Here is an 18,260-nt window from a genome sequence, read left to right on the forward strand (position 1 = left end):
TTTTTAATATTAGTATTATTTATGTATATCTTTTTTAAAAAAAGAAGTAATGTTGATAAAAAGTATTATTTATGTATATTTTAAATGTACTTTTTATTTAATTTAATATGATGATAATATATTGTGAGCTTCGTTCAAATGGTGAAATGAAGAGTCATATGGTGATTCCAAGTTCTTTAAAATTGAGAATAATTATTATGTGTTATATTTCATTATTAAAATAAATAAAGTCTAGGCATTTGAATTATCTAAATTCATGTATAAATCTCACGCTTATTTGACATATTTTTTAATTAACTTCTTCTTGACAAACACTACCCTAATAACTAAACATCTTTCTTTTATGTATATAAGAAAATAACAAGTCTCTCATCAAGTTTAACATATTAATATTTGATTATATATTATATTAGGGAGGCATAAAAAAATTACAATAATAATTTAATTGTTAGATAGATAAATAAACAAGTATCATATTTAATTAATTTTTTTTTAGATAATTTAATAAATCTGATTTTATGAATTATTTTGGAAGTGGTATAATGAGAACACGCGTGAGCATTTATTTATTTATTTTATGGTCAAAACTAACCATTTAATTTTTTTTTGTCAAAATTATTAAATCTGTGGAGTATGAATAAGTTTGAAATAAGAAAAAAAAAAAAGATATCAAAAGAAGACTTTTGCTATAATATTTTTCACCAAACAACACTCTCTGCAAAGCAAATAAATAAATAAAATTACAATAAAATAATAAAAAAAATTCTTCAGTCTTCCCTCTCGAGTCAATTTTGGTTTTTGGCAAAAAAATTTCTTCAATTTTTTAGATCTGTTTTACTTCAATTTGTCAGTTGCTACAGTCATATAGGTGTTTGTGTGTGTTTATGCACAAAAATTGTTTAGATTGATGTTTGTGTTGAAGCTTAGGGAAGATCAAAAGAGGAATTTGATTTCAAAATTGGGCGAAAAAGTGGGAATTTGTTTCATTTCGTTTTAGGGTGTTTGAATTCTTGTTATGACTACTGCGGAAGCGTTATCTGTGATTCCAGCAGCTGTTCTTCGTAATCTATCGGATAAGCTGTACGAGAAGCGCAAGAATGCTGCTTTAGAGGTTTGTTTTAATGGGGTTTTGATGAATTTTTGTTTTCGTCTCCATTTTTTGTGATTTGGGTTTGTTTTGGTTTTTCCAAAGCTGGGTTTTTCCCCCTCTTGTTTTTGGGATTTGGGTTTTTCTAAAGTTGATATATTGATGCTTATTGATTTTGTGCAGTTGGAAGGGATTGTTAAGCATTTGACATCTGCGGGTGACCATGACAAGATCAATGCTGTTATCAGTTTGTTGTCCCAGGAGTACACTTACTCACCTCAGGCTCATAACCGGAAAGTGAGTTTGAATTTTACTCTTTTAGAGTGGTAGGTTTGGTATAATGGGAAATGATATCCATTATATTGTAGAAAAATGATTTCTAGTAAAAATAATAATTTCTTTGTGTTTCTGGTATCAGTGTGGAAGCATTTTCTTTACAAATATCATAATTCTTACTTATATCACTTGATCAACGACATGTTTGTCAACCATTAGTAATACTGAATATCACCAAACACTTTTTTTTTTTTTGGTACCAACTTTATACCCAACCACACACAGGAAACTTTTTTCCAGAAAGCATTCTTCTCTAACAAACACACACCTGAGCTGCAGGGAGGATTGATAGGACTGGCTGCAGTAACTGTTGGTTTGACTTCAGATGCAGCTCAACACCTTAAGGTAGGGCGTTTACCTCGTGATCAACTTTGTTTCCTATCAGTTTTCAATTTTGTGGAAATGCTCTATAAAATTTGGTTTTGCTATGAGAAAGGGTGAGGTTATTCCCCAAGGCTTTGGTCTCGTGGGAGGAGCACAACGTGTGATGTCGGGTTAGGCACACATAATGGGTAGATGGGCGGGCCCATTATCCAACAAATTTTGATCATGTGCCATTGGCACTCCAGAGTTTCTCGATTAACAAAGAAAAAAATTGAGGGTGAGATTATATGTGCCTAAGTCTGAATTTTAGGTTCGTGTTTTCAGAGAACGTTATCTGCTATTAATAATTACTAGTAATAGATAAGCCTTTGGATGAGAAGAATGATAAAATAAAACTGAGAACATGCATGTTGATGCTATACTAAGGTGAATATAGGGTCAGGTATCTTTAGCCTTAGTTTCAATTAAGAGTACAGAGTAAGCATTTGGGAGAATGATATGGATGTGAGTTAGTGTGTGTATTACTTTGTCCATACGGGTAATTGACTGGATATATCAGTGTTTGCATTATCATAGACTTGCTCCTCGAAGAAAAAGCAATGTGCATAAAGATGCAGGTTTGTCCACCATCTTATTACTCATTTCTTTTTTTTTCACAGGGTTAATCCTGTTTATTCATTTTGAACAAAAGGGGAAGGTTCACTTGTTTCTTTTCATTCTCTACCTTTTATAAATTATGTTCCTATAAAGAAATCATGTTTATCTGTTATGTTCTAGAAATCTTCATCTCTTTACAATTGTAGTGCATTTATTCCGTGAATAGAGAACTAAGATTTTGTGCCTACTGTTGTTCTTACACTACTTCAGTGCCTGGACTAGGAAAGGTTTTAGTTTCAGGTCTTTTAAAGATAATAGAACTCCAGCCCTGTTCCCGAAAAAATGAATAGGTGAAACTTGAAAGAGTGTATTCATTTTACTTTTGGGTTTAACCTTTTACACTTAAAAAATTACTTTTTGTTTCTAATACTTCTTCCTTGACATCATTTGTAGCTTTTACCTGTACTTATTCAGAGAACAAGTAGCTTTATATATGGTCCCCTTGAAAAGTTCACTGATGTTGTTTCTGTGGCTGTTATTGTTATTGTTATTTTGGGATGTTGCATTGAGGATTGTGCTTTTTTCCCCGTTATGCAACTTACCTCTCATCTGGATTTGATGTCCAGCAAATTGTCCCGCCAGTCTTACACTCTTTTTCGCACCAAGACAGCAGAGTTCGTTATTATGCCTGTGAAGCTTTGTATAACATCGCAAAGGTGAGAAAGCTAAAGGAGCCTGTACAACACATGTATTTTTGAGTCTTGTTGTTTGGACTTCATTTTTTCTACTTTGCAGGTTGTAAGAGGAGATTTCATCGTATTCTTCAATCAGATCTTTGATGCTTTGTGTAAGCTTGCAGCAGATTCAGATGCCAACGTGCAAAGTGCTGCTCATCTTTTAGATAGACTTGTGAAGGTAATGCTTCACTTCATTTGAATGCATTGGTCAGAGAGGGAAGAGTATGCAAACATTTAAAAAATGATGTGTTGTTTAGATGATAATGAATTCCAGTTCGATATACTACAACAAGGTGGAGAATAGAAGGTGTTGCAGAGGAAAGGAGAGTCTAAAGATAAGGCTTGAGTATTTTTTTCATCTGGGAGTTCAAATGGTGTAAATTTGATAATTTAGGGTAGAAAAGTTGAGTGTCCTTTTCTTTTATTTCCTTTCCCCAATTCTTTTTACCGCCAGTACTTTATGGGAGAGCGGGGGGGACAGAGCAAAGGAGTTGCTTTAATCAAAAGATATGCACAGTTTTGGTATTTTGACTGATCAATTTTGGGTGATAACATTGTGCTAAAACTTTTGTTGGATGCAGGATATCGTCACAGAGAGTGAGCAATTCAGGTGAGTTTGGGTTGTTGGAAACCAGTATCTTCATGCTGGAACCGAAGTTTATTTTCACTAAATTGGACATTTTATTTCTTACACAGCATTGAAGAATTTATTCCTTTGCTGAGAGAACGAATGAATGTCCTCAATCCTCATGTCCGCCAATTTCTTGTTGGGTGGATCACAGTTTTAGACAGTGTTCCGGATATTGATATGCTCGGTTTTCTTCCTGATTTTCTTGATGGTAATTTCTTGTTTTTCAAAGTCAAAACCTTCTAATTATGCAACTCAATGTTCTAAATTTGTTAACTCATGTGGTTTCTCTTGACTTGATGAAGTGCAGGATTATTTAATATGCTGAGTGATTCTAGCCATGAAATACGGCAACAGGCTGATTCTGCACTTTCAGAGTTTTTGCAAGAGATTAAGAATTCTCCAGTAAGATCTATGTCATGTGTGGTGTGTTGTATTTTTTAATGCTCCCAAAGTAAAATAAAATTTTGAACTTGCAACTTTTTTTCTCTACTGGTATTATTGAGAGTTGAGACTCGGATGAAAGATATCTGAATATATGTTTGTCCCTCAACCTGCAACTTAAATTTACTAATTTTTGTTTAGTAATTGTGTTTGGCTTTCCATCTGTATTGAAGACAGTTGTTTCTGCTCTGCTTTTGTATCTGCATCCTTTTGGATTAGTAAGATTTCTTTTTTCGACAAAAATCTTAGCACGTTTTTGACTAGTTATTGTGCATGTGTATACCATATCAATATAATATAATTTGTAACAAAAATAAAAAGTTTCTTCTTCATCTAAAAAAAAACAAAACAAAAAAATTAATTCTTACTCACATATATATTTGTATATGTGTGTATTTCTGAAGACATTTGTTCAAGTTATAAAATTGAAATGGTGTCATTACATAATCCTTGACCTCTCCCATACATGAGGCTGAAAAGAGTAGTTTTTGACCAACTTCATCTACACTATCAGTTATAGTAATGGAAGCAACTTCAGTCTTAGTAGCAGTATGAATATGAATATCATTTGTTAGGAAGTGTCTGTATGGTAAAAGGAGTAACTCTAGTTTCAGAATCTCTTAGGCCTCATTTGTTTGCACTTAACGAAGGTCCTAATTGTAATCCTTCCGATTTCAGTCATTTAGTGCTTTTGTTTTTCTAGGTTTGAACTTTTTTTTTTGGATGACTGTGGTGTTCGAGCCAGGTTTCGCGCACTTCGACTAATTCCACGGGATACATGTCACCTCCCACAAGCAATAGGTACTAGGTAACTCTGTCCACCAAGGCTAGGACAGATGGGAAGAAATAAGAATCACCTAGTGTTTTTTTTGTCTCCGCTGGGAATTGAACCTGAAACCTCATGGTTCTCAACCACTTCATTGACCTCTGGGTGCTTTTTTTAAGGTTTGAATCTTAATAATTGAATCTTAACATTAAGGTTTTTTTAATGTTACAACTCCTTAATGGGTCTAAATAGATTTGAATGATTAAGAGTTGTAATAAAGTCTTAATATCATTAAGATGTCTATTCAAGGACTTCTACAAATATGAGTTCACCAATTCCATCCATTATACCTCTACCTCCATTGCCCACAATTATCAATTGCCTATGCCACCGCCTATCATTATCAGCTAGCACCACCCACTACCCATAACCACCATCCTCAACCATAACCACCACCACTGTCAATCACTACAATATGTCACCACCATCAACTACTATTGCTAACAACTGTCAACACTAGCTACTACCCACAACACCACATTAGTCAACAGTCCAACACCATCTCCAATCGGCACCCACAACCACCACTGCTAGCCATCAACACAACCAACCTCCATATAATTTTCTTAAAATATTTTGTGATATTGTGTTAGACTAATTTAGTATTTAATTTAATTTATATTTATTAATTTTTAAATAAAGAAGTTTTTTTTTTTTTTTGAGAAGGTAACATTTGTGTATATTGATAAGCTTTATATATTCAGATGTTGAAAAAATAGTCTTAATTATTTATCATTTAAATCTTAATACAACATCTTAATAATTAGTTGTGTAGTCATATTGAAACATCTAAATCTTAATCCACATCTTAATATTCAAATATGTATTCAGTTTCAAATGTCTCAATCTTAATACAAACAAATGAGACTTCAGTATAGAACTAGATGCATGACCAGACCTGCGTGAACACAACTAATCTTTCAAACCAAAGTCAGCCCAAATTTGACAACTCTATAACCTAAAAGTTCCGGGGAAAGAGCTTTCCTCCTTTCGCAGGTAAAAAATTTATTGACAAAACAAGGTGTAACTTTACAAGAGTAGCATACGACATACATTTAATGCCCCAAAAATCAAGCTGAATATTCACACAAACTGAATCTCTTATCTACACAAGAAAACAAAAGAAACAAACTAAAGAGGGCTTCTGATCCATAACAATGGATATTTGGCTCCTTCAAACAGTTCAATATCATGAATATGTTGCTAATATTTACTCAATATTCTTCCAAAATATAGCACTTAATTGCCCAGCCACAATAAAATCTCACTCCCTGCATCACCATCTATATAAAATATTGATGACCAATCAAGTACTTTGTCGAAACCACTAGCCAACCTGAGGCAGTCGAAAGAGCATAGCGAATACATCCACCTTTTGCCACTTCAGTTTGGAATTAGGTCTTAGGAGCTCTAATATTGTTATTGTTGCACTTGAGCCGGGGGTCTTTCGGAAACTGCCTCTCTATCTCCATGAGGTAGTGGTAAGGCCTGCGTTCACTCTACCCTCCCCAGACCCAACTTGTGGGATTTCACTGTGTATGTTGTTGTTGTTGTTCGAGCTCTGATATAGTTGTTTTTTGTAATGTGGTAATCGAACCCCCTTACCAACAAGGTGAAAGTTCAAGTAACCAACCAACCAACCGAACTACTAAGATCCCCCTAGCTCTAATATAGTTGACTCTCTATTGCATTTCTAATTATCTTAGCTCAAGATTTAGTTTTAAAATGGCAGGAACAGTTTTTATGGGACTGAATTATGTTAGATAAAAGAGAGAAATTGAAGAGGTGATCAATGTATACCTTATTTGTCTAATTTCTGTCCTTCCATGTGTCCAAATCTTCTTTTCTGCTTAATGCGTCATTAAAATATATCAGTCAAGAGTGACCACTCAGATGAATTTGATTCATATGGAAGTACTTTTTACAACTCTATAATTCTCTGTAGTTTAAGCATAAAAAAGAGAAGATTGGTTATTGTAGTGATTTGTGGAGAAATAATATGGTTCTTGAAGGGAATATATGTCATTAGTATTACAAGGACGTTTTTGTCTATCAACATTTGGTTTGAGGCTTTCAACTTTTATAATAATGTATAGATTTTGTTTGTCCTTAGTTAGTTTTCTAACTTGAAGAATGCTTCTCTTAAGTCTGTAGATTATGGCCGCATGGCTGAAATACTAGTGCAAAGGGCAGGCTCACAGGATGAATTTACTAGGTTGACTTCTATCACTTGGGTAAGTATGTTGATATGCATGTTGCTTGTACCATGTTATCCTTCTTTCTATTGATCAATATTGTGTCTCTTGGCTACGATATCTTCTGGTGTTAACAATATACTAGTGTTTTAACTTGTTAAATCTGTTTGAATAGATTATTTTGTGCCATGCAGATAAATGAATTTGTGAAACTTGGTGGAGATCAACTTGTCCCGTATTATGCTGATATTCTGGGAGCAATATTGCCTTGTATATCTGATAAAGAAGAAAAAATAAGAGTTGTAAGTCGAGATGGTTCCCTTTTCCTTTTATTATATTTGTGTTTTCCCCCTTCTAGTGCTACCTTTCTTCGTTGTTATTGCTTCTTTGTCTGTCACTCTCACTTTTCTATTCGTTGTGCTTCTTCCTTTTAGGTTTCTCGTGAAACAAATGACGAACTTCGTGCAATTGAGGCTGATCCAGCTGAGGGATTTGATGTAGGAGCAATCCTCTCTGTCGCTAGGAGGTATAAGTTACTTATTGAGGGATATTTGGATTTTGAAGATTTGAAGAAGTTGAACTGTCTTGACAGTTGATAGTACAGTAGATAATCAATTAAAGAATTGATTAGTTTCATTAAATAATGGTAGTTGGCTTTTTGTTGAAATATGATTTTTATAGTAGCCAAATACTTCTGACTATAGAACTATGACCTTAATACTTAAATTTTTTTGTTCTTTGTGTTTGTGGACCTTTGGCCTAACTCAATCTCAAAAGCTGATTGCCCAATATTATACAAGGAGACAACAACCTTTTGCCTTGAGCAATGTAGGACTTGACACCCTCCCTCACGCCCGGACAACTGTAGAATGGCTAATATAACATGGGGCTCAACATTGCAAAACCACGTCAACAAGGATCAATGGATCCAGATCAGATACCATGTTAAGTTATGAACCTTGGGCCTATCTGGTAGGTCCCTTGATATGGATCTAGTTATGTGACGCTGCAAGATGAAATCAAATGTTCTTATGCTACGACCTATGGTGCTGGTTCGTTAAGAGAGAGCCTGCAATCTCTCTAGTTAAAGTACTCAAAAACTGGAATAGTTTTTTGCTTATCTTTCCATTGAATTCAAATAACTTTAAATACAACATTGGTGGAGTAACCACCCACCTAATAACAAGGAAATAACTTCCTACTACTACTAGAATGAGAAAGTGGAGAAATAACCTCCTATAAAGAAACAAGAAAACATAATTAATAGATAAGTTGAAGTATTCTACTTTTTGATTTCTTTAAATTTTCTTTGGTAGACTAAAGGGGTGCTAACACTATCTCAATCCTTAATGCTAGCTCATGAGAGGATGATTGACCAATATCATATAAAGAAACCATAACTCAGTTCAGGAATTGACAATCTCTGTTGGGATGTGGGCCATTTCTCTTCCCTGCCTTCCAACTAATTTCTAGCAAATAGGTTTATTTAATTCTATTAGCTAACCTTCCTGATTTGGGTCTCAATCTCATGTTGTTCTCTTTTATTTTTCCTGATACGGTAAAGGTTTCATTAAAGGAAGTACAAAAAAAGTACCCAAAAAATGTTACAAACTCCAGCATAGCTTTATCAGTAACATTCCCAAAACACCTAGAAATTCCATAAGCTGATCTAAGTTATCTACTATATCTCCCTTACCCTGTAAGTACAAATTTTCAGGACATCTATTCTTTGATAAATCTAGGTAACTCCTTTGGTTCTCAAAGCATCTCTTATTTCTTTCCAACCAAATGGTCCAAGAGATCCAAAGAGGTATAGTATTTTAGATTGTCTTCAGATCTTTCTTGACTTTCTGAGATTGCCAACATTATCCTGTTAATCTCTTGTCCCTTTTTATTACTATTGCCTATTGTTTGATCTTCATGAGGCAACCATTGCCATGTGTAAGACCAGAGAATGTGTAAGAGTTATGTTTCAAAAGCAATTACTTAGACTGGAAAGTAGAGAGTGTCCTTTTAGTTACAGGAGTTTGAACAGGTGTACTACATTGCTGATGAGAAAAGACTTACTGGCTCTGAACTGCACATAGAAGTGGCAGATTCTCAGTGAACTCCTGCTATTGGAACCTAGACTCTGGAGCCTTCAACTTCCAGCAATGACTTGGAAATTGATTTAGGGAACTAAATCTTCACAGACGAGAGCTGATCTTTTGGTGTTAGCTCATGGTGCACGTCCCAAACAAATTTGCAAAAAGCAAATGCAGTGAAATGGATGTTTTCAAACACTTATTTTTGCTTTGTACTGTAGCTGGATAATTGCGGAACCTGCTTTTGAATAAGTTTGGGGTGAGATGGGTGATGCCAAATACTATGATGGAACTCTTGTGCCGCTGGATGTGATACATGTGTATGAATGAACCAAAGAACTTATGGAGAAAAACCCAGCTTGTGTGTGTTGGGTGATATGGAAAGAGAGCAACCTGAGATACTTGACGGAATATACAGTTGTACATATTATTAAAAATGTCGATGCCTAGATCTGGTAGCTCTCTGATGTAATTTTCACAATGCATGAAAATGTCAAAATGGCACAATTCATTTGTTCTATGCAACAGTGAACATGCTTCGTAAATGTTTACGACCCTTTTCTACTGCCTGTATGCTTGGCTATCAATAAATTACATATAGAAAAAGCTTATTTTCACCATATAACTAATTTAATAAAAAATGCGATTGGATTATTTATGAAAATCAAAACATAACAGAGTTCGTGATAAGATTAGTTATATCCAAGTAGCTATATGTTATAGTATTGCTTCTAGTTAACTTTCTGTCTCAATTTTTTTATCAGGCAGTTGTCTAGTGAATGGGAGGCAACACGTATTGAATCATTACATTGGATGTGGACCCTGCTTAATGGACATCGGTCAGAGGTGAAGACCTATAATTTAATGACGGTCATCTTGTTTATTCTTTTGCACAATGAGAATACTCTCTCATGGACTTACTGAATGACATAGGAGTTGATATCTTAAACTACGCTGGTTTTCAGTGGGGATACAATACCGTTATCTATTAATGCTGAGTATGGAGCCTGAGTTGCTAAAAGTACTTAGCTCATGTGTTGTTGCTTGTTGGGATGCTTATTAAAGAACAAGGACTCAAGGTTTTGAAAGTGTTTTCTAAAAGAGAGGTCATGAATCATGTTTGAAACCTACAATTTGTGTGTTTCACAAATTTGTATTTTTCATTTAGAAACTAATTGAATTTGCGTAGAAGAAGCAATGGGCTTTAGAAGGAGAGAAATCTCGGTTCCCCGCTCTTTGTAGTTGTACTTGTCCCTTCTCTCTCTCTGGAATGAGATGGAAGATCTGGGAAATGTGGTGCCAGTTTCTGCAATAATCTTTGAGCTATATTAAACTCCTGTGACATGGTTATTCTTCTACAGCTGCAAATGCTTATTGAAGAAACAGGACGTAAGGTTTTGAAAAGTGTTTTCTACAGGAGAGGTCATGAATCATGTTTGAAACCTAGTTGTGTATTTCACAAATTTGTATTTTTCATTTAGTTTTTTCTTGAGATCAGGTAACTGTATATTCACAAAAAACTCATCATCCAAAGAATGATGGGCTGGTACTTACAATCCATGGGTGTGTAACCATGTATTTTTCATTTAGTAACTAATTGAATCTGTGTAAAACAAGCAAAGGGCTTTTAAAGGAGAGAAGTCTCAGTTCCTTGCTCTTTGTGGTTGTCCCTTCTCTCTCTGGGATGAGATGGAGGAGCTGGGAAATGTGGTGCTAGTTTCTTCAATAATCTTAGAGCCATATTATACTCCTGTGACATGGTTATTCCTGTACAGCTGCATCACCTAATGTTCTGCTGCATCATAGTTGCATTTGATGTTGTCATATTCTGTTCTATCAAAATAAAGCTCTTTATTCATGCTACTATAGTTGTTTTTTCAGGTAAAATCATGCATAAAAAATGGATTTACTATTATCATGACAAGTTTTTTGCATTATATTTAGGTGTATATGTTACAAATTCGATTCAACTTTCACAAGTAGTATTATATATTCGGTATCGGAATAAGTTCATTGATAAATGATAATACTCAGATAATGGAAGATATCTTATTGTCAGTTAATCAATATACGTTTTGTTCTCTGTTACCTTTGTCAAAAAAAATAAAATGTTTTGTTCTCAATTTTTTTATGGCTTCTAAAGTTTGATCTGGTAAGTGAATGTTCATGTTTCCAATTTGTCAAAACAGGTCTTGGTTTTTCTGAATGATGTCTTTGACACTCTCCTAAGGGCGCTATCAGATCCCTCCGATGAGGTATCTCTTATTGCTTTTATTCTTTTTCATTGAGTTTGTCATGCTGGTTTGCTTTGCTAGGTCTAGCCATTGTTCTAGCTTCTGATCAACAAACTTACATCCCAGAATACCTTATCTTGATGGCAAATATGTTGATGGACAAGTGATAATAGCCAATACGACTTTTCTGGTAGCATTATGGTTGTGTTTTCCAGGCATTTGCTGACTTTCAAAAGTTCACTTAGGTTTTTGTGCATTAGCTGTGGCCTTTGTTTTGTTCCCCTAGTGTAGTTTCTTGGTAAATTTTGGCCGTAATTCATCCTTCCCTTTTCCCGCACTTAATACCCGTGATTCTTTTTGGCCTCCCCCTTCTTGATTCTTCTGGAAATTTTTACAGCTCTACATGACTCCTTCATTCTTGTTTCCAGATCATCCTTAACCTAATTATCAATCAGTTGAAAAAAAAGAAGAAGAGTAAGAATTAAAATCTTACCTTACATTAATCATTTTTTTAATCCATTGTACTATTTTAAGGCTGGTAAATATTTGCTGCTTGAGTGATTTCTAAAAGTGGTCTAAACTGCATATATGATATTTGATATTTCCTGAATTCATTGCCACAAATATTCTCTTGTTTTGAAGAATAAATGCTAAAAGTTTATTCTAGACTCTTATTACCTTACTAGTTTTTGGATATGCGCGATGCACATGTACTTTATCTCAAGGAGTAAAAATTTACTTAAAATTTGTGTTTGAGATATAAAATAGAAGAGTAAGTCGATGATGGATATTATTTTTCCTTAAAGATGATGAATGTTAAATCCTATATAACTAACTCAGTAAAAGATGAAACTGCCCCTCAATCATCCGTCAGTTATTCAACTTATAATTTGTTCTAGTTTTATAATTTCAATTTTACAAATTATCTATTACCTTTTTAGTTTCAGTGAGAGCATATAACTCTTGAAAATCTAAAAGTGTTGGAGGATAGAACATATAAGTAGGCAACAAATAATCCACGAGCTTCAAATGAACAGACCAAACCCCACTTGTGGTATTTCACAGGGTATGCTTCAGATGAACAGAAAATCAAAGTTCCATGAAAATCATAAAAAGACATACCCAAAGGATATTAATGCGAGTAAGCGAGAAAATTTACTATTAAAAGATGACTTATACACTGAGTGTAAAAAATAGTTACAAAATTAATTAATTTATTCCCTCCACCCCATTTTATGTGAAAGTATTAATGATTGGGGAGTCAACCGATTTTTCTTTGACTATAATTTTCTCAAACTTATTTGAATTAGTTTAAATCATTGGCAATGTTGACTTGTAGCCTTTTCGTGTAATTTTCAAGAATATACCCGAATTCATCGTACGTTCATGCTAATCCTTCCAAAGAATTAATTAAAATTAAAAAGGAGAAGCATAACAAAACCAATTTCACGAAAGAAAAAATGAGAAGAAAATTTCTAGTCATAGAAATATCTGAAAGGGAGACAAATGTGTTCAAGCTCAAATCCTTTAATACTTCATGGTTTATAAATAATAGTAGCTCGATGATCAAAGAACATAGGTGAGGAACTTAGAAAGGCTTAGAAGTTTGAAGCCAACTAAATAGCTGTAAATACAAGTAAACAAAGAGACCAAAAAAGGAAACTACTCTTTGGTATCATTAACATGACTGGACATTATCTTTTATAAAGGTATTTATGTTCCCTTCGGGGTGGTTTGGGCTTGGGACTTCCATGTTGGAGTATAGTATGATGATTAAAAAAAAAATTATGTTTGACCCTTATTACCTGATTAAAAAAACCATTTATGCTTGACCCTTATTAATCTATCTTGAAATGAAAATGAAAGTTAAAGATGATATAAGATAATGGGTTAGATGTTCCGATAAACATTGCCTCTCAATCAAACTTTTGTTTGAGATTGCTGAAGTCATCTTTCTCACTTCCAAGTTTAAATGCTTGTCTCAAATGAGTCTAGACACCCACTATTCGGGAAGGAGATTTTAGAGGGTGCTTCCTGCTATTTTGATTGTTCTGAGTCTTCTTTAAATTCTCTTCCAGGTAGTGCTCTTGGTGCTTGAGGTGCACGCATGCATAGCCGAAGATCCGCAACACTTCCGGCAGCTAGTTGTTTTCCTAGTTCACAGCTTTCAGCATGATCACTCACTCCTGGAGAAGTAAATGCTATATTCTTTTTTCGTTTCTTTGGGGAAAATTTATTGGTATGCTTTTGTTGTTTGGTTTATTGAAGATTCTCTTCTGATGGTATCTTAGCTTTCCTAATCTCTTTCAGACGTGGGGCTTTGATAATTCGACGCCTATGTGTACTTCTAAATGCTGAAAGAGTTTACCGTGAACTGTCCACAATACTTGAAGGAGAATCAGATTTGGACTTTGCTTCTGTGATGGTTCAGGTTTTACTTATATCTTATTTATCAAGAGACTATCACTGTTCCCAATATACAGAGTGAAAGTGCAACGATATAGATCTCACACTTTGTTTTTTTTTAATTAATTTCATGTGATCACAGAACTCTCAAGCTTGGTTTTGAGATATTGTCATGGGGGCTCATATTTAATGTATGGTGCTTAATGTAGTCTTTGATGTATGCTGGTGTTTGTTTCAGGCTTTAAACTTGATTTTGCTTACATCACCTGAGTTGTCTGACCTTCGGGAGGATCTTAAACAATCACTGGTCAAAGATGCTGGGAGAGACTTGTTGCTTTCTTTGTACGCATCTTGGTGCCATTCACCAATGGCAATGATAAGCCTCTGCCTGTTAGCTCAGGTAAGCCTTACAGCCTGCAAGTTTTAAGGCATTCCTCATACCTGTATCAACATCAAGCATTTGTTACCATTATTTCACAGTGAATATAATGAGCTCCGTCTTTGTTACAGTCATACCAGCATGCAAGTTCTGTTATTCAGTCTTTGGTTGAAGAAGACATCAATGTGAAGTTCTTAGTGCAACTACATAAGTTGATCCACCTTCTGGAGACTCCAACCTTTGCTTACCTTAGGCTTCAGGTGTTTTGAATTTCTCCTTTTATTGATTGTGAAACCTATAATTTTGAATTCCTTTTATCATTTATGGTTCTTTATGATTCAGAAAATAAACATATGAATGTTTGTAATTCCTTTTGCGCTGGAGTTCGCCTGGAAAAGGGAATCTAGTACCAGAGAAACCTGAGTGTGTCATTACTTCTAAGCATATATGCTTATCTTTTAAGCGGTAGATTGAAGGAAAAGGAAATACATATTCTTTTCTTTTTAGAGTAGATCATTCTAATTTTTGGTCGTGAAAGCTCTGTTCCTTTCATATAGCCGACCCAACTTAGTTGATTGAAGTGTAGCTGTTAGTTGTTTGTTAAAGCGGTCTTCTTTGCATTTAGCGTTTTCTGTGGAGTGCGCAAACAAGACTTGTGAAAAAATTGCTGCTCCAGTCTCCATTTGCATACATGTTAAGAAGGGAAACCAGATTGGAATTTAGAAGCTCAATGCATTACTACCAAACTATCTCGACAATCTGCTTTACTGCACCAATGAGAGAAATCCTGTATGAAATTCTGACATTGCTTTTAACAGACTTAAATTGATGACCTGCCAATGGGCAGAAATAAAAATTAAGGTTGGGTGTTGTGTGATGGTGGTAGTGTTATATGGTTGAATTTTATATGCATTGGTTCTGATGATTTGTTCCACAGTTGGGATTTTCATTGTGCCTTTATGAATTGCCAGCTTTTCCATGTGTTTTGAGGAGGCTGCAAACTCATAATTGCTCGTCTTGATACCCTATACTGATTTCTTTTTGTAAGAGGGACGTGCATTTTACCTACAAATTGTTGCTGCATTTCTATTTGAAGTCCCTTCCCTCTAGTGATTCATTGGTGCTCAAAGAACCCTTGGTATTAACTGCAAATATTAGGGTTGCTAAGATTAACTCTTTATATAATATCTATTTCTATTGCTGTTGATTTCTTCAACAAATTGGATTCTTTTTGTTTATGTATTTATTTTTAAAAAACATTTATTGTATTCTGCTTTTTACCTGTTTTATGAAGTTGGTGGTGTTATGATGTACAAGCAATTTTATTGGATTTTTCTCTTTTTCACGAATAAGTTCTTTTAGGAGTATCTTAGTGGCTCTATTTCTTGCAGCTTCTTGAACCTGGAAGATACATATGGTTATTAAAAGCATTATATGGTCTGTTGATGTTGTTGCCGCAGGTATGTTATGTATTATTTTCTCCATTGGTAACTTGAGTTGAAGGTTATTGCTATCAACTGCATACCATTTCTGATGCATGCCAGGAAAAGTTTGTAGTTGTGCATTTGCTTGTGCAAGTTGAGTTTCTGTTGAATCATATGTTTAAGAGTACTGACAAAAATCAATCACCGGGTTGCATTAGTTGTTCAATCCATTTACTATTCCTATATCCTTAGAGTTAGTATGTCATGGCTATTATTTCCAGCTTATACTTGAAATAATCATTCGTGAGTTGTTTCCCTTTTTTTTAATTATAATTATGGTGTTAGGACCAAATTGGAAAACCTTGATCATTCCACCGATACCTATTACCTGCTACCTTCCATCAACATAGGTACAACGCCGCGTCTCCGCCCACCAAGGCTGAGGCAAATTGGAAAAAACGCCTATTGTCATTTCTCTCTACTGGGATTTGCTCATTAGTTGGTTTTTATGTTAGTAACATAATGAACTACTGAACTCTTTACAAGAGCTTATCTAATTGATTTAACTGATTATCACTCTTATATGCACAACTTATATGTATTAAGCTGCACATCAAGTTTGCTAATGTAGATATTCTTGATCAATTCATGTAGCAAAGTGCAGCCTTCAAGATTCTTCGTACTCGGTTGAAAACTGTTCCTTCATACTCCTTCAAGGAAGAGAAAGTTGCACGAACATCGTCTGGGATTCCATTTTTCAATGGCGGAGGTGGATTACAAATTTCCGATGATGGCAACCCAAATGAGAATTCACATGATATGCATAACGGAATAAACTTTGGTTCTAGGCTGAAGCATTTTAAGCAAATTCAGCAGCAGCATCGTTTGCACTTAAAGTCAGAGACTCAATCACGATTTAGCTCTGCTTCATCAATGAAGGTTCGTGTGCTTCATAATGTCTACTTATTTTGCTGATAATATTTTAGTTGCATATTGCACTCTGATACTTGTCCAAGAGTTAAGTACCTGAGGCTAGAAATATCCTATATGTTAAGGTAGTTAATAATATTTCTACCGCGATGACTGCTTGACTGTCTATCTGGGTTGAGTATGGAGAAAAAGAGTTCTTGGACTTTTGGGTTGTGCTATTTATTTGCCAATGACAAATGATGGATATATTGGTGTGGGTTGCATTCGCGATAAACAAGTGCTTTGTAATGAGGAATGTATGTGTTTCATTATTGTGAAATTCCACATCTTTATTATGTGTGCATCTTTTTTATATCGGAGAAATTCCCGGTGGGCTTCTATCCAACTCCAGTTGGTGCACAAGTTCAGAACTCCTGGGAGTACTGCCCTGCTCCTCTACCCTTTTCCCAACTTAAATACTAGACTTTAAGTTTGAGTCCATGATGTGCCTTAACTCACACATCACATACTTGTGATTCTTTCACCACTGAGCCGAAGCTCTGAGACCCATATACTCTATTATATTGATTATTGAATAAACCTTGCTTTCTTTCCTTTTTTTTTTCTTCTCTTTGAGTGCATTAGAATCTTAGCTTGAACCTATCTTAATTCAGGAGTTATGAAGACCAGAAGAATTAAAACAATCTGCCGCAGCAACAGACTTGAACGTGCCTTCTTCAAGCGTATGGCGTAGAGCCCCAGTACAGTTGCAACTTTGATTGTTTACTCTTTCTCCTAATCAAGGTTTCTTATACAGCAATCTTGATTTGCTTTCTTTTTCTTTTTTTGGAAAGCATAGTCAAGCTCCGCTAAGTTGTAAATTGTATATCTAGTTATTTGTTTTGTCAAAATTCATTGAGTTGGAAAAATGTGGAGAAAGAGATATTACTTTTAGCTTGGATATTCCAAAGCTATTTTAAAAAGTTTTTGAAAGATATTAAAAGGTAAAATTAGCCCATGTGGTTATGTTATTTTTTGTTGAAGGGGAGCCTTGGAATAACATTGAAGTTGTCTCTGTGTGAGACCTGTAGGTCACGGGTTCGTGCCGTGAACTGACTGTCTACATCACACCCCACCCTTTTGGGATGTGGCTCTTCCTCGAACCTTGTGTGAATGTGGAATACTTTGGGCATGGCCAAAGTGGTAGATGCATAGGAGATAAAAAGTTCCCTTTTATTCATGAGTCTTCTTCTGTTACAAAGAAAGATTCAGTTTTGTGTATTATGAAAACTCTATCCTTCATCCCATTCTTATTACTTGGATTTGAATAATTCTCAAAGCTTGAGTTTTGTGATACTTCCCATGTTTTCTTTGAAATAGTGCTGTTAATCTTTTCGATAGATATTTGGTTCAAGGAAAATATAATTCAAAGCAAGTCGAAAAAAGAAATAATCGGAGGGAAGGAGTAGTGGAGTCATGGAAAAATTCTGTAGATAGCAAGTCAAAACATTCTTAAAAAAGAAGAAGAAACATAACTACAACACAATAATACGATAATTAAAGTGCAAAAGAATAATAGACATTAAGAAACTCTTTGAATAGTACTACGACTATTAGTATAGAAAGATAAATGAGACAACTCTCTACAAC

At 34.7% G+C, this 18,260-nt stretch overlaps 1 protein-coding gene across 2 annotated transcripts; it reads left to right on the forward strand.

Moving 5' to 3' along the window:
* The first annotated feature begins 730 nt into the window (after nucleotides 1-730).
* LOC125857177 (protein VAC14 homolog) lies at nucleotides 731-17,653 on the forward strand. Of its 2 annotated transcripts, none has more exons than XM_049536859.1 (20): nucleotides 731-1,111; nucleotides 1,271-1,384; nucleotides 1,649-1,768; nucleotides 2,971-3,060; nucleotides 3,140-3,259; nucleotides 3,663-3,691; nucleotides 3,778-3,920; nucleotides 4,020-4,114; nucleotides 7,127-7,213; nucleotides 7,369-7,476; nucleotides 7,609-7,700; nucleotides 10,023-10,104; nucleotides 11,448-11,513; nucleotides 13,571-13,686; nucleotides 13,803-13,923; nucleotides 14,137-14,298; nucleotides 14,409-14,537; nucleotides 15,669-15,737; nucleotides 16,356-16,640; nucleotides 17,285-17,653. In XM_049536859.1, exons 1-20 carry the CDS (start codon nucleotides 1,016-1,018, stop codon nucleotides 17,291-17,293), a joined length of 2,133 nt encoding a protein of 710 aa, XP_049392816.1. In that variant the 5' UTR covers nucleotides 731-1,015; the 3' UTR covers nucleotides 17,294-17,653. The 2 variants fall into 2 exon arrangements, with proteins under 2 accessions (XP_049392816.1, XP_049392817.1); XM_049536860.1 differs by having other exon boundaries at nucleotides 1,703-1,768.
* The last annotated feature ends 607 nt before the right edge of the window (nucleotides 17,654-18,260 follow it).

This window comes from Solanum stenotomum, chromosome 2 (assembly GCF_019186545.1).
Source record: "Solanum stenotomum isolate F172 chromosome 2, ASM1918654v1, whole genome shotgun sequence".
Classification (NCBI taxonomy): Eukaryota; Viridiplantae; Streptophyta; class Magnoliopsida; order Solanales; family Solanaceae; genus Solanum; species Solanum stenotomum.